At 34.2% G+C, this 21,232-nt stretch overlaps 1 protein-coding gene across 1 annotated transcript in view; it reads right to left on the bottom strand.

Annotated features, from left to right (window-relative positions):
* Positions 1-21,232, bottom strand: part of LOC148951283 (U3 small nucleolar RNA-associated protein 25 homolog) — an 85,845-nt gene that overhangs the window by 12,116 nt on the left and 52,497 nt on the right. Inside the window, exon 6 of the mRNA XM_089090774.1 lies at positions 15,765-16,391. Coding sequence (XP_088946900.1) covers positions 15,765-16,391 — 627 coding nt within the window. The remainder of the gene's footprint in view (positions 1-15,764; positions 16,392-21,232) is intronic.

The raw sequence follows: 21,232 nt of genomic DNA, 5'->3' as shown, positions 1-21,232 counted from the left end.
TCAAGCAGCTCTAGGTTAAGTGTCCATTCTACTGCATACCTAATCACACGGCAGCACAAAAACTAGGAGTAACATTCTGCAACGCCTTGCCACTTGTTCACAGCTTGAGCGGATGTGACACCACAAGCTTTCTGTATGGAACTGAAAAGGTCCGTTTTTTTCGAGCTGCGAAGTTTTCGGAAACTTTGTTGGGGTCTTTAGGTGATAAAGTTCGAGCCCTTGCAGAGAAGCCATCATCTGTACAAGGTGATGGTTTAGTCAACGTCTGTAGGCAGCTTGTGGTTACAGTGTATGGCAGAACTGCGACTAACTTCAATAGTCTGAATGACCTTCGAGCAATATTTGTACCCAAGATTGGAGGATTTGCGACGCTTACCACCAACTGATGTCTCGTTTCTGCTTCATTTGAAAAGGTGCATGTCCCAGTAATTGATTTGGATCCAAAGCCACAAGCCCTGTATTGATTTACCTCAGGCTACCGATATGGGATGGAGACTTGAAGATCATGAACTGAAGCCAGACCTAGTTTCTGCAATGCTGCATGCATCGCTTTCTTTTTGCAATTGTGACAAGACGAGGTGCCGCTCGCGCTGCAAATGCTCCAAATAGGTTTCTGTGACAGCGCATGCAAGTGTGGAACTGACCCCCAAAAATGTCTACTTTCCGATGTGAATCAGAACGAGTCCGAAGACGAATATGAAGAAGAAAAAGAGATTTAAGCCACCGTTTCATTTTCAGTTTTTACTACTTGATATTTTATTTGTTTTGATATTAAACTAATAATGCAGTCGTCCAAACCTTACTTTCAGCTGATTATGACAGTTACCGTTTACTATATCAGTAGCCGTTGACCCAATCTAACCGACTAGATCATTAGCCCCTGCTATGCTGGGATTTAAAGAAAATAGCATCTTAAATCAGCCCTAATCACCTCTGCACCACAAGTTCACATGGCTTCGCCACCTTGAGGCTCGTATATGAGCCTACGTGAGCCACATGGTACCTACTACTACAGAAAAAAAAAATTGGTCAAGAATTAAATTTTTTTGGAAAAGAGGCACATGGTTTGACTCGTAATGACAAGCAGAATTCAAATAAAGCAAAAAAATATATTTATGCAGGCAAAAATTTCAATTAATGCAGGTAAAGACCGAAAAAAACTAAGAAAAAGTATATTAAAAAACCTTGTTTTCAAAATTAAATAGGGGTTAACAAAAAAAATAAAGATTGGGGAAAAACTAAAAATACCAGGTGAAATACTTGTTCCTAGAATTCAGGGTATGTCAAGTTTATAAAGTTTTCAGTTTATTTAACCGTGCAAAAAAAAAATTAAGGGCGGTATGACGTCGTTATAGGCCAAATTTGACATTATAAGTAGTAACCTAGGTTATATTTTGCGGCCTTTACGTTCCATCCTGTGTTATTTGCGGCCTTTACGTTCCTTGGTGCCTTTCCAGAGCATGTTTCTATGGATTTGGGGCCTTAACGTTCCTTCCTGTGCTATTTGGGGCCTTTTATGTTCCTTCCGGTGTTATTTGCTTGAAGCTATAGGAATCTTTACGTTATTCTATAGAAGCTCTACACCTTTTCAAAGAGAGTGAGTATCCTCTCACATAATGGAATTTGAGGGTCAATAAAGTGAAATTATGTCACTATTCTAGTTTTTCTAAACCAGTATTGCCTATAACTTAATATATTCAAATATTTTTTGATAACTTGATACGTGATTTGAATAAAGCCCAGTATCGCATACACTATTAGAGATATCAAAATGATATCTCATTTGCAATAAGCTAACTCAATTTGCGAAAAGAAATTCCATTTACACAACTCTGCTCTGATTGAATTGTCGCCAGCAATGGGATCGAAAATGACACGTAATCACTGCTAAGCCTTTTGTTATTGCCAGAGGATTACCCAATTCACTTCTTAGTGTTAACTGACAGAGTTTCAAATACAAACATTTTGAAAAGCAGACTGGTTTTTTGTTTGTTATTGCAAAATTGGAAACTATAATCAGATTTATTTGATCGACATTTAAAAAGGGATAATGAGATTTGCAAATTGGAGTGTAGGATTTGTCAATTTTGGGGGGAAAACCAAAAATACTCATAATCTAAAATAAATGGGATCTACCTCAAGGGGAAGACTCAGAGGCCCTTCGTTACTCCATTCCTGAGGGCTGGGGAGGGGGGGAGGTTTGAGGGACTCTACTGTTTTATTCCATGTGATTTTTTCTTTACTTGATGATCATTCAAAAAGCGAGGATTTCTGTTAAATAAATAATTCTTAATCCTCTCACATAATGGAATTTGAGGGTCGATAAAGTGAAATTATGTCACTATTCTAGTTTTTCTAAACCAGTATTGCCTATAACTTAATAAATTCAAATATTTTTTGATAACTTGATAGGTGATTTGAATAAAGCCCAGTATCGCATAAACTATTAGAGATATCAAAATGATATCTCATTTACATTAAGCTAACTCAATTTGCGAAAAGAAATTCCATTTACACAACTCTGCTCTGATTGAATTGTCGCCAGCAATGGGATCGAAAATGACACGTAATCACTGCTAAGCCTTTTGTTGTTGCCAGAGGTTTACCCAATTCACTTCTTAGTGTTAACTGACAGAGTTCCAAATACGAACATTTTAAAAAGCAGACAGGTTTTTTTTTGTTATTAAAAAATTGGACACTATAATCAGAATTATTTGATTGACATTTAAAAAGGGGTAATGAGATTTGCAAATTGGAGTGTAGGATTTGTCAATTTTGGAGGGAAAACCAAAAATGCTCAGAATCGAAAATAAATGGGATCTGCCTCAAGGGGAAGACTCAGAGGCCCTTCGTTACTCCATTTCAGAGGGCCAGGGAGGGGGGGGGGGGGGTTTGAGGGACTCTGTGGTTTTATTCCATATGATTTTTTATTTACTTGGTGATCATTAAAAAAGCAATGATTTCTCTTAAATAAATAATTCTTATACCTTTTATTATCGCTTTACAGGGTTTGAAGGAGTCAGTTTTTTTTGTTCATTAAATTATTTCTTTAATATTATGTATTTTTATGCAAGTTAAATTTTCTTTAATGGTTTATTGGTACTCTGTGGAGTTCTTACGTGTTATTTTTTATTTAATTGGTTATAATTAAAAAAGAGACGAAATCTGTTAAATAAATAATTCTCATAAATTTTAAAATAGATTTAAGGGGTTTGAGGGACTCCGTTGTTTTATTCCATGTGGTTTTGTATTTACTTGATAGTAATTCAAAAAGCGAGGATTTCTGTTAAATAAATAATTCTTATACCTTTTAAAATAGCTTTACGGGGTTTGAGGGACTCTGTTGTTTTATTCCGTGTGATTTTTTCTTTACTTATTGTTCATTCAAAAAGCAATGTTTTCTTTTAAATAAATAATTCCTATACCTTTAAAAGTAGCTTTACGCGGGTTTCAGAGACTCCTGTCCTTTATTCTTTGTAATTTTTTCTTTACTTGATAGTCATTTTAAAAGCGAGGATTTCTGTTAAATAAATAATTCTTACACCTTTTAAAATGGCTTTACGGGGTTTGAGGGACTCTGTTGTTTTATTCCGTGTGATTTTTTCTTTACTTGGTGTTCATTCAAAAAGCAAGGATTTCTGATAAATAAATAATTCTTATACATTTTAAAATAGCTTTACGGGGTTTGAGAGACTCAGCTGTTTTATTCCTTGTGATTTTTTCTTTACTTGATAGTCATTCAAAAAGCGAGGATTTCTGTTAAATAAATAATTCTTATACCTTTTAAAATAGCTTTACGGGGTTTGAGGGACTCTGTTGTGTTATTCCATGTGATTTTTTTCTTTACTTGGTTTTAATTAAAAAAGCGAGGATTTATGTTAAATAAATAATTCTTATATTTTTTCCGTTGAATTGAAAGCGAGGATTTCTGTTAAATAAATAATTCTTATACCTTTTAAAATAGCTTTACGGGGTTTGATCGACTCTGTTGTTTTTATTCCATTTGATTTTTTCTTTACTTGATGGTCATTCAAAAAGCGAGGATTTCTGTTAAATAAATAATTCTTATACTGTTTAAAATAGCTTTACGAGGTTTTAGGGACTCTGTTGTTTTATTCCGTGTGATTTTTTCTTTACTTGATGGTCATTCAAAAAGCGAGGATTTCTGTTAAATAAATAATTCTTATATTTTTTCCGTTCAATTGTTTTCAGTGTAAGCCAACATAATGCTAGGGGGAGTAAAAAAGGTAGTTATTTAGTACCCGGTAAACAGGTGACCTGATATGCTTCATTAGAAGTAGGTTATTGCTAATGATACCTCCTCGACAAATATTTTTATGGCTCTAACAATTGTACTCTATGCTTGTCCAGAGACACAATGTGGCTTTCCCGTTATTGCTCTATGGCCAGTTATCGACACTACCTAGTTTATTGCATGTATTAAATCAGTATTTTTTACAGTGGAACGATGAACATGTAACTATTATCTCCAAAAACGCGAAGATAAAGCATTTCAAGAAATTTTTCTCACATGATAGTGTTATTTTAGCATGAAATGCTGAGATGGAGAAGTATTTAAGTTATTAAATAAGCAAACTTGGTAGCAAACTTTGAAAAGTATACATGTATTGTTAAGACAGCATGTAATTGAATTTCTTTGGAGTACCAAAAAAATTCAGCTCTTATGATTGTGGATATGAGAGATTCAGATCTCCGAAGATGATTGCACTCATAGAGAACGCCAACATAAATATAATAGTTGATAAAGAGGACTATCTTCTTGCTAGTGCTTGTGGTAACATGTTACCCAGTGTTAAACCATATCGTCAGCTTTCGGGTATTAGCATTCAAATGAAAGCAAAGACGAAAAGAAAGGCCTACTGTTCTACTAATATCATAAACCATATCCTGTCTACATGCCGGAACTGTTACCTGTGTAAAAATAGTGTGATAATAGACAGTGAAATTGCTAGAAAAATAAAAAGGGCATTGGCAGAAAATATCACTAAGGAATATAAAAATGAATCGATGAAAAACAAAGTACCAGCAAACGTTACTGCCATTGATAAAACAGTCAATGAACCAAATAATACCAAAGACAAAAAACATACTGACCCTATCGATGAGATACCTATTAGAATTGTTTATGACTCAAATTGGAATATTTATCATTCTACTGATTGATAACTAAGAGAACATAATAGCTAGAGTATCAAGAAAGAAAATGGTGAGGCATTTTATGGAACAGATTCAAAATGTCCAAAGTTTTTCATTGATATTAATAATGTATAATAATATATATTTTTTTTATTAATATTCTACATGACATTATTTCATTAAAAATATATTATGCTTTACATTGTTATGTATTCATTATTTTTAGAGTAAGCTAGCATATCAAACGTTTAGAATGTATATTGCAACATCGGAGACGTAAGAAAAGGAATTTAAATACATCATATATCGGATAAATAGGCTAACATAGAGAAAATCTATGTATAAGATTGAATAAATTCTCTGTCAAAATCTATTGACAGATAATTAGGATAGCATTGACAAAATCAAAGTATCATAAGTAGCAAACTCTTTCTTGAATTCAACTCATGGGATTTCTCGAATTAAATATCAAAACAATAAAGAGTTTATCACTTACTTACGATTTTATCATGATTTCTCGAATTAAATATCTGTATTGTGTCCAGGAAGCGAATTCAAGAAAGCGATTCTTACTTACAATTTCTTCACAATTTAATGAAAAGAATAGAACTATTCTAAAGAATAAAGACGGGTTAAGCTTAAAAATATTTATTGCTTAAACGTATTAACAGATTTAAAAAAAAAACAAAAAAAAACACAACAACAAATGTTTACATAAAAATAGTACTTAGAGTTCACTCTTAAACATCCACAAACGATGGTCCCAGGATATAGAATAGTTTTAAACGTGTCTTATGGATTTATCACGATCAGGTATGTTCTTAGGTATCCACTGTGCGAAGAACCTAACCTCTTCTTCAGGCCGTTGATAACCCCCTTCAAATTTAGGACACTTAAACTCTTCTAGATTGAAAAGTGGAATCCTAGGATCACACTTTTGAATTAAAACTTTATCTGTAGGTACATTGCCCTTTACGTAGAGTGCTTCAACCCCGAAAAAGCTGCAAATTTCACTGACTTCCTCCTGAACATTTCTCAGTTCCTGACCAGCATTATTAAGTGGTGTAATCACTCTATCGTAGAATCCCAGTCTGTTTATATGACGTAATGTAGTACTCCACAAGCTTTTATCATACTCAAACATGTTATAGTTCTCTATCCAATGATAACAGTCAATTTCTTCGAGTTCCATAGACAATAATGAAAATGCACATTCAAATGTAACACCACAAGAAGATTTTTTCAAACTGATAAATTCTTTGTCATACAGTCCTATCATCTTGGAAGTTATTAATGTAGTTGTTAAGTAGAAAAATACTTCATCAAACTTTTATACCTTCGCTCAAGGTTGAATGGCGTTATGGCTAGGGGGATGAGTCCTAAAACCAACTGAATTCATTGTGGGGAAGAGTCATAAAACCCTTGGAAGTCATTGCAGGGAGGAGTCATTGAACTCTCGGTATCTATTGCATGTAAATGAAGTCTGGAAATTACAATAACAGAACAATTCTTTTTTTTTCTCTTTATGATAAACAATTTTCACTTAGCTACACGATATAGAAATTTAATTCAAGAAATTATGAAAAAATTCTCAGTAAGTAACAATTTCTTTCTTGAAGTCAACTCTTGGATACACAATACGTAAATTTCATTCAAGAAATTATGAAAATGTTTGTAAGTAAGTAACAAGCTCTTTATTGATTTCACTACCTGGATATACAGTACAGATACTTCATTCAAGAAACGTGATTAAACACGTTTTGAAACTACATGATATTTGCTTGCCTTTCCATGCCACCTTTCCAAACGAGCGGGGATTCCCCACTGGTTCCTACACATTGCAAAAAAGTGAGCAGTACGAAAACTCCACGTTTTCAACCAGACTGTTTTTTTTCTCTTTATCACAAAAAATTTTCACTTAGCTACACGATGTAGAAATTTAATTCAGGAAATTATGAAAAAATTCTCAGTAAGTAACAATTTCTTTCTTAAAGTCAACTCTTGGATACACAGTACGGAAATTTCATTCAAGAAATTATAAAAATATTTGTAAGTAAGTAATAAGCTCTTTATTGATTTCACCTCTTGAATATACAGTACAGATACTTCATTCAAGAAACGTGATTAAACACGTTTTGAAACTACATGCTATTTGCTTGCCTTTCCTTGGCACCTTTCCAAACGAGCAGGAATTCCCCACTGGTTCCTACACATTGCAAAAAAGTGAGCAGAATGAAAACTCCATGTTTTCAACCAGACTGGTTTTTTAGACGACACTTATTTTTTTAGGGACCAATCAGAGACAGCGGGGGTTGCTCAACATACAAGAAATTGATGGGTGATTGGTTAAACACTGCAACGGTACTTACATAGTGAGAGAGACATGCAAAGTCGACATAGCTTTATTTAATTTTTTTAAGGTTAATTTAGACGAGGTTACGTGCGCGCACGTAACCTCGTCTAAATTAACCTTAAAAAATGAAATAAAGCATATACATCGAAATACATCGTGTAGCTAAGTGAAAATTGTTTGTGATAAAGAGAAAAAAAAACAGTCTGGTTCAAAACGTGGAGTTTTCGTACTGCTCACTTTTTTGCAATGTGTAGGAACCAGTGGGGAATCCCCGCTCGTTTGGAAAGGTGCCATGGAAAGGCAAGCAAATCGCATGTAGTTTCAAAACGTGTTTAATCACGTTTCTTGAATGAAGTATCTGTACTGTATATTCAGGAAGTGAAATCAATAAAGAGCTTGTTACTTACTTACAAATATTTTCATAATTTCTTGAATGAAATTTACGTATTGTGTATCCAACAGTAGACTTCAAGAAAGAAATTGTTACTTACTGAGATTTTTTTTATAATTTCTTGAATTAAATTTCTACATCGTGTAGCTAAGTGAAAATTGTTTGTGATAAAGAGAAAAAAAAAAGAATTGTTCTGTTATTGAAATTTCCAGACTTCATTTACATGCAATAGATACCGAGAGTTCAATGACTCCTCCCCGCAATGACTTCCAAGGGTTTTATGACTCCTCCCCACAATGAATTCAGATGGTTTTAGGACTCATTCCCCTAGCCATAACTCCATTCAACCTTGAGCGAAGGTATAAAAGTTTGATGAAGTATTTTTCTACTTAACAACTAGATTAATAACTTCCAAGATGATAGGACTGTATGACACAGAATTTATCAGTTTGAAAAAATCATCTTGTGGTGTTATATTTGAATGTGCATTTTTATTATTGTCTATGGAACTCGAAGAAATTGACTGTTATCATTGGATAGTGAACTATAACATGTTTGAGCATGATAAAAGCTTGTGGAGCACTACATTACGTCATATAAACAGACTGAGATTCTATGATAGAGTGATTACACCACTTAATAATGCTGGTCAGGAACTGAGAAATGTTCAGGAGGAACTCAGTGAAATTTTCAGCTTTTTCGGGGTTGAAGCGCTCTACGTAAAGGGCAATTTACCTACAGATAAAGTTTTAATTCAAAAGTGTGATCCTAGGATTCCACTTTTCAATCTAGAAGAGTTTAAGTGTCCTAAATTTGAAGGGGGTTATCACCGTCCTGAAGACAAGGTTAGGTTCTTCGCACAGTGGATACCTAAGAATATACCTGATCGTGATAAATCCATAAGACACGGTAAAAACTATTCTATATCATGGGACCATCGTTTGTGGATGTTTAAGAGTGAACTCTAAGTACTATTTTTATGTAAACATTTGTTGTTGTGTTTTTTTTTGTTTTTTTTTTAAATCTGTTAATACGTTTAAGCAATAAATATCTTTAAGCTTAACCCGTCTTTATTCTTTAGAATAGTTCTATTCTTTTCATTAAATTGTGAAGAAATTGTAAGTAACAATCGCTTTCTTGAATTCGCTTCCTGGACACAATACAGATATTTAATTCGAGAAATCATGATAAAATCGCAAGTAAGTGATAAACTCTTTATTGTTTTGATATTTAATTCGAGAAATCCCATGAGTTGAATTCAAGAAAGAGTTTGCTACTTACGATACTTTGATTTTGTCAATGCTATCCCAAGTATCTGTCAATAGATGTTGATAGAGAATTTATTCATTCTTATACTTAGATTTTCTCTATGTTAACCTATCTATCCGATATATGATGTATGTGAATTCCTTTTCTTACATCTACGATGTTGTAATAGACATTCTAAACGTTCGATATGCTAGCTTACTCTAAAAATAATGAATACATAACAATGTAAGGCATAATATATTTTTAATGAAATAGTGTCATGTAGAGTGTTAATAAAAAAATATATATTATTATACATTATTAATATCAATGGACAACTTTGGAAATTTTTAGTCTGTTCCATAAAATGGTTCACCATATTCTCTCTTGATACTGTAGGTATTGTGTTCTCTTAGTTCGTAATCAGTAGAATAATCATTATTCCATTTTGACTCATACACAATTTTTATAGGTGTGTCATCGACAGGGTCAATATGTTTTTCGTCTTTGGTATTATTTGATTCATTGACTGTTTGATCAATGGCAGTAACGTTTGATGGTACTTTGTTTTTCATCGATTCATCTTTATATTCCTTAGTGATATTTTCTGCCAATGCCCTTTTTATTTTTCTAGCAATTTCACTGTCTTTTATCACACTATTTTTACACAGGTAACAGTTCCGGTATGTAGACAAGATATGGTTTATGATATTAGTAAAAGAGTAGGCCTTTCTTTTCGTCTTTGCTTTCATTTGAATGCTAATACCAGAAAGCTGACGATATGGTTTAACACTGGGTAACATGTTACCACAAGCACTAGCAAGAAGATACCCTATTTATCAACTATTATTTTTATGTTGGCATTCTCTTTGAGAGCAATCATTTCCGGAGATCTCAATATCGCATATCAACCAACATAGGAGTTTGAATTTTTTTGATACTCCAAAGAAATATAATTTATTACTGTCATGACACTGAACGCATACGTTTCTGATAATGCTACCTCTTTTAATTGTTTAATAGTTTAAATACTTCTCCTTGTCAGCATTCAATGCTAAAATAACACTATCATGTGAACACACTTTCTTAAATTGCTTCATCTTCACTTTTTTAGAGATATTAGTTACGTATTAATCGTTCCACTGTCTAAAAAATATTGATTTAATACATTCAATAAAATAGGTAGTGTCGATAACTGGCCATAGAACAATAACGGGAGAGCCACATTGTGTCTCTGAGCAAGCATAGAGTACAATTGTTAGAACCATAAAAATATCTGTCGAGGAGGTATCATTAGCAATAACCTACTTCTAATGAAGCATATCAAGTCACCTGTTTACCGGGTACTAAATAACTACTGTTTTTACTCCCCCTAGCATTATATTGGCTTACACTGAAAATAATTGAACGGAAAAAATATAACAATTATTTATTTAACAGAAATCCTCGCTTTTTGAATGACCATCAAGTAAAGAAAAAATCATAAGGAATAAATCAATAGAGTCCCTCAAACCCAGTAAAGCTATTTTAAAAAGTATAAAAATTATTTATTTCAAAGAAATCCTCGCTTTTGGAATGACTATCAAGTAAAGAAAAAATCACATGGAATAAAACAACTGAGTCCCTCAAACCCCGTAAAGCTATTTTAAAAGATATAAGAATTATTTATTTAACAGAAATCCTCGCTTTCAATTGAACGTAAAGAATATAAGAATTATTTATTCAACATAAATCCTCGCTTTTTGAATGACTATCAAGTAAGGAAAAAATCACATGGAATAAAACAACGGAGTCCCTCAAACCCCGTAAAGCTATTTTAAAAGATATAAGACGACCATCAAGTAAAGAAAACATTACATGGAATAAAACAACTGAGTCCCTCAAACCCCGTAAAGCTATTTTAAAAGGTATAAGAATTATTTATTTAACAGAAATCTTCGCTTTTTGAATGAACATCAAGTAAAGAAAAAATCACACGGAATAAAACAACAGAGTCCCTCAAACCCCGTAAAGCCATTTTAAAAGGTGTAAGAATTATTTATTTAACAGAAATCCTCGCTTTTTGAATGACTATCAAGTAAAGAAAAAATCACATGGAATAAAACAACGGAGTCCCTCAAACCCCGTAAAGCTATTTTAAAAGGTATAAGAATTATTTATTTAACAGAGATCCTCGCTTTTTGAATGAAAACTAAGTAAAGAAAAAATCACACGGAATAAAACAACAGAGTCCCTCAAACCCCTAAAAGCAATTTTAAAAGGTATAACACTTATTTATTTAACAGAAATCATCGCTTTTTGAATGACAATCAAGTAAAGAAAAAATCACATGGAATAAAAAAACTGAGTCTCGCAAACCCCGTAAAGCTCTTTTAAAAGGTACAAGAATTATTTATTTAACAGAAATCCTCGCTGTCAATTGAACCGAAAAAATATAAGAATTATTTATTCAACAGAAATCCTCACTTTTTGAATGAACACCAAGTAAAGAAAAAATTCCACGGAATAAAACAACAGAGTCCCTCAAACCCCGTAAAACCATTTTAAATGTCATAATAATTCTTTATTTAACATAAATCCTTTATTTTTGTATAAATATCAATTAAAGAAAAATCACATAGAATAAAAAAAAAGAGTACCTCAAACACCTTAAAGCTACTTTAAAAGTTATAGGAATTATTCATTTGAAAGAAATCCTTTATTTTTGAATGAACACTAAGTAAAGAAAAAATCACATGGAATAAAACAACCGAGTCCCACAAGTCCCTTAAAGCTATTTTAAAAGGTATTAGACTTAATTATTTAACAGAAATTCTCGCTTTTTGAATGACCATCAAGTAAAGAAAAAATTACATGTAATAAAAAAACATAGTTCCCTCAAAACCTTTCAAGCTCTTTTAAAAGGTCTATGAATTATTTATTTAACAGAAATCCTCGCTTTTTGAATGATCATCAAGTAAAGAAAAAATCACATGGAATAAAACAGCGGAGTCCCTCAAACCCCCCCTTCCCCTGCCCGCAGGAATGGGGGAACAAAGGGCCTCTGAGCCTTCCCCTTGAGATAGATCCCATTTATTTTCGATTCTGAGTATTTTTGGTTTTCCCTCCAAAATTGACAAATCCTACACTCCAATTTGCAAATCTCATTACCCCTTTTTAAATGTCAATCAAATAATTCTGATTATAGTGTCCAATTTTTTAATAACAAAAAAAACATGTCTGCTTTTCAAAATGTTTGTATTTGGAACTCTGTCAGTTAACACTAAGAAGTGAATTGGGTAATCCTCTGGCAACAACAAAAGGCTTAGCAGTGATTACGTGTCATTTTCGATCCCATTGCTGGCGACAATTCAATCAGAGCAGAGTTGTGTAAATGGAATTTCTTTTCGCAAAATGAGTTAGCTTAATGCAAATGAGATATCATTTTGATATCTCTAATAGTGTATGCGATACTGGGCTTTATTCAAATCACCTATCAAGTTATCAAAAAATATTTGAATATATTAAGTTATAGGCAATACTGGTTTAGAAAAACTAGAATAGTGACATAATTTCACTTTATCGACCCTCAAATTCCATTATGTGAGAGGATTAAGAATTATTTATTTAAAAGAAATCCTCGCTTTTTGAATGATCATCAAGTAAAGAAAAAATCACATGGAATAAAACACTAGAGTCTCTTAAACCTCCCCCCCTCCCCTGCCCTCAGGAATGGGGGAACAAAGGGTGTCTGAGTCTTCCCCTTGAGATAGATCCCATTTATTTTCGATTCTGAGTATTTTTGGTTTTCCCTCCAAAATTGACAAATCCTACACTCCAATTTGCAAATCTCATTACTCCTTTTTATATGCCAAACAAATAATTCTGATTATCGTGTCAAATTTTTTAATAACAAAAAAAAAATGTTTGCTTTTCAAAATGTTTGTATTTGGAACTCTGTCAGTTAACACTAAGAAGTGAATTGGGTAATCCTCTGGCAATAACAAAAGGCTTAGCAGTGATTACGTGTCATTTTCGATCCCATTGCTGGCGACAATTCAATCAGAGCCGAGTTGTGTAAATGCAATTTCTTTTCGCAAATTGAGTTAGCTTAATGCAAATGAGATATCATTTTGATATCTCTAATAGTGTATGCGATACTGGGCTTTATTCAAATCACCTATCAAGTTATCAAAAAATATTTGAATATATTAAGTTATAGGCAATACTGGTTTAGAAAAACTAGAATAGTGACATAATTTCACCTTATCGACCCTCAAATTCCATTATGTGAGAGGATACTCACTCTCTTTGAAAAGGTGAAGAGCTTCTATAGAATAACGTAAAGATTCCTATAGCTTTATGCAAATAACACCGGAAGGAACATAAAAGGCCCCAAATAGCACAGGAAGGAACGTAAAGGCCCTAGATCCATAGATACATGCTCTGGAAAGGCACCAAGGAACGTAAAAGCCGCAAATAACACAGGATGAAACGTAAAGGCCGCAAAATATAACCTAGGTTACTACTATTATAGGCTAAAATTACCATTTTCTACACGCGCGCAAACTTGTGCACCCCGATATTCGTTATCAGTGCCCCCGATTACCCTATAATCCACTCTCAAACCGACTCCGGCGAATGTGAGCCACCCCTTGAAAGATAACGATTACTGGAAAGATCCCTGGATTACTCACTATGAGTAAATACGATTTATTGAACCCTATTTGTTTCCATTGCATTTTCAAACTTCACTCTGAACCGTCAATAAACAGGCGTCAATCATCCTGAAAATATTCAGCAGTCCTCAAATATTGTGACAAAATACCCAATCTTCTCCTTCAGAGAAAATGTGTAGCAGATATTGCTCTCTTGTACGATAAAATGTAATTTTTGTTCATGGTTCAAGTAAATTTTTGATCCTTCAGCCTAGAAGCAAGTAATTCAGAATCTTCTTTCAACAGGTTGAGATCTCTGGTGATGTAATTTACCACATCTTGGTTAAAATATTGAGGGATATTTATGTCTCTTCACAATCATTGTCACCATCAGTGGTGTCAGAACGTGGAGCATAGGGATAATATTCATCCCCACAGAGCACAGGTAACTAGTGACAGATATGTTCTGAATCAGGTATCGAACGTCTTGCAGATACTAAGTCAATATAAGTATACTTGTTATGGTGCTACCGATGGATCGCAGCAGTATTTATTAGGGAGAAATAAATATCCCTAAAGTGATTTCTGAGTTCTTTCCAAACCATTGCTTCGTCGACCGGTATTCCACTGTCACAAATGCTTTATATAAGTTTTACAAACAATATACGGTGCCCAGTTTTTGTCCTAGTTACCAAACCTAACACCAAAATATTCAAGATAAGCTCGTCAAATCAAAATATTGTTTCAGCAAACTCAATTCGAGTTTGCTGAACATCAATACGAGTTTGCTCGTAGAATACTGAAACAAAGTGCCGACTGATGGTATAATAGTTTTATGTCGGCATAAATGTTTTATCCCAGAATCAAATGGAATCAAGAAGAAAAGTACTGAGAAAAAAACTTTCTATTTAAAATATTAGAATTAAATAGAAAATGGCAAATCAATTTCTTTTTTTAATAAAAAGGGGTTTATTAGCCTAATCAACAAAAAACATAACAAAACCTGAATAAAAGCTTGTTTAGGTAAATAATCACCCAACTATGACTAAATATAAAGGGGACATTTGGGGGGACAGGAGGGCACTTGCCCTCCTGTTTTTTTTTGGGGGGGGGAATTTTTATTATTCTCAGTGAAATGGCAGCCTCAAAATTATAATTCAATTACAAAGGGGGTTATAGGGGTGCCTGGGACAGAAAAGGGCACAGAAGCAGGACCGATTACCCTCTAATTACTTTCTACCCTTAAAAAGGGCACTGAACTTTCAGAATCCGATCGAATGAACACCCTCCCAAATTTCTATGGCCTGCAAAAAGTACCCCCCCCCCCCCAAAAAAAAATACATGGGAGATGCATAACTTTCTAATCAAAAAAACACTATGGTTTGACTCTGACTGGTAAACTTATTTTTTAGAAATAGATATGTTCCTGTGGGTTTGAACAAAATCTATCCGTTACACCAAGAGTGAAACTGCTACTTACGGATCTCCTCTGGCTATTTCTATATTTTGCGTCTAATCGGTGCAATCACCGTACCTACAGTGTGCAGCAATATACATCATGTAGTATGCAAGTATATCATCAAGAGGATAAAACAGTAAAATCGGCTTGGAAATTTCACCCTTTCCTTTAATGATCTCCTTCTTTTATGTAATTAAAAAGACATTGGGATGTCTACAAGGTCATTTAAACCCATAAATACCCATACAAATTCACCCCTACCCAAGAAGTGGTTTTCTGATCTATATTATCATAAATCAAGCAGTTTTACTACTTCTATTATTAATAAGTAAGTTAGTCTCAACTTTCTACGCAAGACTGTTTATTGGGGTTGTTTAAAGTGAAAGTACTAGAAAAGAAAATCTCACAATAAACTGATAATTTTGAAGAGAAAATAAAGAAGAAAAAGGGAGAACAAAGAAATTCTAAATATCGAACATGAAAACAATCGAGATCTTTAAAAACACAAAATCGACTTACTTCAGTATATTCACAAATTTGCGTAAAATTCACCTCCTCCTTCTTGAAGTAATTTCTCAGTTTTACATAATCAAAGTATGATGGCACAAATATCAAAGTATGTTTCATGGAGCTATTTCTGAATTGAGGCGCTATTTTTTCAATAAAATATTGGAAGCGTGCATCAGTGGCATTCTGCGGGGAAGAAGCTTCAAATCTATGAAACGCTTGAGGTAACTGAACCACTACTTGGCCAACAGTGCCTGTGTCGATTTCGTTAAACACAACACATTTTCCAAAGTAGTTAAAACAATGCTTGTTTATTAATGCATTTATTTCAGGTCGAATCACAGAACTAAATACTAAAGTTTGTCGATAATATTTTGCAAGGCCGTCAAGGGCAAACATTCTAACACGTGAGAGGTCCGTTCCATGTGTGTCCTGTGGCTGCAAATGAAGATGGGAAAAGAGATGTAGGACATGCTCCCAGTTTTGCATCAGCAATACATCACACTGGTCAATAATAAGTAGTTCTATAGATGTTAGAAAATCGAAATCTCTATCCTTTTCTCCTTCCGCTCCAATAATCATGCGTAGACCGAGCGGAGAAGCGATAATTAAGTCAGAGTTGTAAAAATTCGTATAAAGCTGCAAATAAAAATATACTTGAATTTGTAGCATTGATAAATAGCAATCTTGTTTAGTGAAGATTATTACACCTACAATTGTGGAGAATCAAATTCTTAGAGCTCTAACTTATCTCTTATGGTAATTAAAACCATCATTTTTGCCCACAATTGATTGACACCAAATTAAACTGAACAAAGTTAAAACAAGCGTAAATTGAGTTTACTATTATTTGTTTAAAGTAATGTTTAAGTTTAGAATACAATTTGCTTACTTTCCGAGAGTAGAATAGTTTTGGAATTCCTTGGTGAGCATGAGAAAAAAATTATAATTCGTGAGTCATGTACTGTATCGATCTGCCTCCCCCTCCCACTTGGTCTAATTTCTCAAGAACACATTTCATTCCCTTTTCACTATTTTAATTATTGAGACTATTCCATTAAATGTATTGCATTGTATTTCTTAAAGTATGGTATTTAATGTCACATTCTTACAACATTACTCAATCAGTCCCAGCATTGCCTATCTCTCAACATTACTCAAATAATATTAGGGTGAAAAAAAACGGACTTCCAATCCTAATAGCACAGAAAATCCTCCATCTCGCATCCCAAATTTGAGAAATAGAACAAAAAAAAACTAATTGTGAGTTTCGGTTAATCCCTGCGAATGGCTTTAACTTTAAGAAAAATGGTGAATAAGCAAATACTAGGAAAAACATTGCTCATCGTGTTATAGCACCAGGGAATTACAGAATCTTAGCAGGTTAACGGCTGAATAGATAGTGGACAAAGAGCTTTTTGTAGACTATTTCCGAAAGACTATAATTTTATAGCTTTATATATAAATTTACACTCATGCCGAGAATAAGAGTTGCCCTTTCGAAATTTTCTAACGTTAGGCTGGGTATATATTATGGAAGTTGTTTCTGCTGGTTCATAAAGGTAGCGGTTCCCGGTAGCAGTCAAGGCATCATCTCCTTCCCTATTCAGCATTAAGATACGACTAAACGGCCTCACTGTGGGAGGGGTTGAAACTGCGGATATCATTTAGATGATATGTCGGATCACCGAGATTCCCGAGGATCCGCTTGGTTCGCGTTGTAGAGGTTGCCGTAGGACTGGGGTCCTTTTGGTCAGCCAAATTTCTAAGAGACGGTTGAGAATTGTGGTGAGAATTCAATGTTAAGAATGCAAGTTTAACTACAGCATTCTTGACAAGCGACGCGTTGAGGCTGATGACAGCCTCCAGATAATTAGACGAGCCAAAATCGTGTCACGAAGAAAAGTCCTGAATATCGGATGATAGAACCTTTGTTCAGTAAAATATCCATTAACGTAAGCTTACGTAGCTGAAAGCTCTACAAATAGGATCTGTATATTTTTGATGTCCCTGAAAGACGACTGAACAGCCGATCGATCAATCAGTTTGATACCAATCATGACAAACCGATGCCGACGCATAACTTTGGCCTTTTGGAAGGTTCTGACAATGTAGCTGTAGAATTCGTCCTCTCACCGAAAGTAATTGACTGCATCATTCACTATGAACCCATATCTGAACGTATTGCACGAGACCAGCTTACAAACATTATTGTAGTATCAGTTTATGCCGCAACAAGAGAAGCACCAGAGGAAGTTGAAGCGAGGCTTTTATGCTTCGTTCCAAATCCTTATACAAAGAGTACCCCTTAAAGATGTTCTCATCATACGTGGCAACACCAGTGCAAGAATTGGTCGGAAGAATGATAATTCTAATTTATCTATTTAGGATGCATGGTCCTGGCGACAGATGCTCTAGTGGAGCAGCACTACCTGAGTTTACTAAGCAATATAATCTTCCAGTGAGCAATTCCTCACTTTTTGCTGCAACTTATTTATTCTACACAGTTGAGTTCTAGGGACTAGGTCAGGTGGATTATCTCCTGATCTCGATGAAGTGGAAATCCATTGTGCCAAACTGCGTGGTTTAGAGGTACAGATATGGGCTACTCCATTGGAACCACGACTTGCTCAAAACGTGCAAAAACGTCAATAAATCTCCACCTCAGGGATAATGTTGGCAAGTACTTTGTCTTGGCCCTGTTAGATCTTGATGATGATGGAACACTTCCCAGATATTTTAGTATTGTTGATCAAGCTTTAAAGAAACCATTGACTCTATAGAAGAAACAGTTCTGGGAACTGCAAAACATGAGTCTCTCAAAAAATCATTTTTTATTTTAGACCAAAAGGATGAGAACACGCAACCAGGATGCACAGTTTTAGAAACTTCAGGCGAAAGACAATAAGGTTCGAAACTGGTACTTAATAACGAACTACAACCTCCCCCTTCTCCCGGTTTCTGAATTTTAACCAATAAAGCAGAAACAAAAGACACTGCTTAGGGATGCTCATATTTGTTACATGATTTTATCTACTAGCTACCACGAACAAAAATTGTTCTAGTCAGATCAAGTTTTAATTAGGATTTAGTAAATAGCTTTAAAGCTGTAATATAAGTGTTCAATTCTTGACATTTCAATTTTAACTTCAAAGCATACCAAGCATAACATCCAATATAACTAAAGTAGATTTCTTAATTAACATATAATAAAACTAGAACCAAAAGTCAGCCACCGAGAAAACGCTATCAACACCATCTAGTCTATCTGACTAAAAACCTAGAGGTTAATTGTAGAACCCAATCCTAATCATTCAACACATTGTCTTTGCTTGTCAAAATTTTTCTTTTTTTTTGCGCCTATATCAGCATTAGGTTATGACACAGTTCAGCTCAATGGCTAAATAAGCCCAGCCAAGATTGATCACTTATTCTGTCCTGGTTAGAGTCGTCATTTGGGTTAGTGAAAATTTCAAGTACTCCAGAATTTGGCCCGTCAAAAAAAAAAAAAAAAGAAAAAAGAAAACCACATACCCGTGTCCCTTAAATTTAGGTTTGTGCACCTATAATAAGATTTTTTTATCGTTAGTTTGATATTGTTAGTAATTAAACATACGATTTTCACAATTTAGTAGTGTAGAATCATTTTAGTTTTGCTTCCAATTCTCCCCCAAATCGAAAAAAACGTGTAATGCTGTCTTCAGCTTGCATATTGGCCCAAAATGTATGATAGTCGATGAAATTTTTTTCAGAAATTTGAATCACTTTTTTTTACAGTATGATCGTGAGAGTCAAAGTTAGAGCAGTTCGAAACGAAAACTGAAAAGTCTGAACGCCCTAGGTTAACACACTTGATACTGTAAGCGAAGAGTTACTTCTGGTAATCGTAACTGAAACTCTAAAACAGAAGTTTCAATAAAAATATAATACAGCAAAAGAACTTTTTTGGTTGATTCTAAATTTAACCTTTTTTATGGTGATCCATCAATTTTGTGATCAATTTTGTAGAATTTATTAAGTTTAAAGTTCCCCACCAAAAGCTACGAACCTGAGAAAAATTGCCTGATCTTGAAAAGAAGGGCAAGATACCCTTAAAAGAGCACGTGACCTTAATGAAAATTTCACCATCAAATTCAGCGTATCACAGAACCCTGTTACACATGCTTCGAGCCTCTATTTACAATAATGCGAAATATTGCATTGTTTTTTCCGAGAAGAATGGTCACTGGTGCGTGTTTTTTTTTTGTTTTTTTTTTCTAGGGGTAATTGTATCGAAGCAATGGCCATAGAAAATCAAGAAGACTGAATCGAAAGGAAATTCAAAGTTGTAGTGCCCTTTTTAAGCAGAGACACAAACATTGTGCCACGGCAAATTAACGTTTTCTCTGCCATTTTATGACACAAATACCATTTTGCCCCAAAGAGGGCCAAATTGCTAGCGACTGAAAATTCCGAGATAGCCAACCAATTTAAAATTATCAAAAATATAATGAGGTGAAACCAGTTTCAGCAGCAGAACGTGTACAAGAGCATTTGTCCCTAAAGAGGCAAGTAGTACATACAGAATAAACGGTTAAGATACACATTTTTTAAAAGCTTCATTCAAACAAGTAGTTTTTTTTTAAATGATAAATTATACACAGCCACGTAGAATTGTGCATCCGTTATTATGAAGGAGGACCGGTGGATTTTTGTGCAGGTCAGGGAGGGGGGAATTTGTCAGAAACCTTAAAAGTATATTTTTTCCTCAAGTTTCCTATTTCTCCATGAACCTTCAGGTGTATTTAGAAGGAGGTTCTGGGAGGGGGATAGAAATTAACCTCTACCCCATCTCCGTTCCCAGGAATATTTTTAGACTAAACCTGCAAGATGGGCACTGCTGGGTGATGGCTCCCCTGTCGTTGCACACAAAATTTTTCGGTTTAATATAAAGATTACATTCACAAGCTTTCCGGCACAAAAACTGGAGAGGTCGGAAGGGGTGGGGAGGAGGACGAGTGCTGCCAGAAACTAGGCTATGTTTTTACCAAAATTTAAATGGGAATATTTTTCTTTTTCCTAAATATATACATTTCTTGATGCCTTCTTGTTTCCCTGGGTCATTGCCTTTTGGCCCCTCTACTGGGGGCCACGAAATACATGTTGTAGTCCCCCTTACGTTTAAGAGAGCCTTGGATCAAACAGTTCGTAGCAACAAACTGTAAGTGATGAGCGAACCTTGTCATTAGAAATCAAATCTCTAAGAACGAAGTTATGAATCCAATCAAAATGTTATTTATGTCGATTCTAAATATGTAAAATGTATTACTTTTAAAGCTACTCATCAAAACCTATTAGCACATATAAATTTGCATAATTTTGGAAATAAAATTTAACTTCGCCAAAAGAGGTACCGTCTAAATGGAATTTACAAAAACAAACTCAAAATGTGTGAGAACCCTAAAAGCGTTTTCCAAAAAAAAATATGAAAGTTCTTACTT

This window comes from Artemia sp. Qi Xiang Cuo, chromosome 6 (assembly GCF_049724085.1).
Source record: "Artemia sp. Qi Xiang Cuo chromosome 6, ASM4972408v1, whole genome shotgun sequence".
Lineage (NCBI taxonomy): Eukaryota > Metazoa > Arthropoda > Branchiopoda > Anostraca > Artemiidae > Artemia > Artemia sp. Qi Xiang Cuo.
This window is presented reverse-complemented; position numbering and strand designations above follow the sequence as displayed.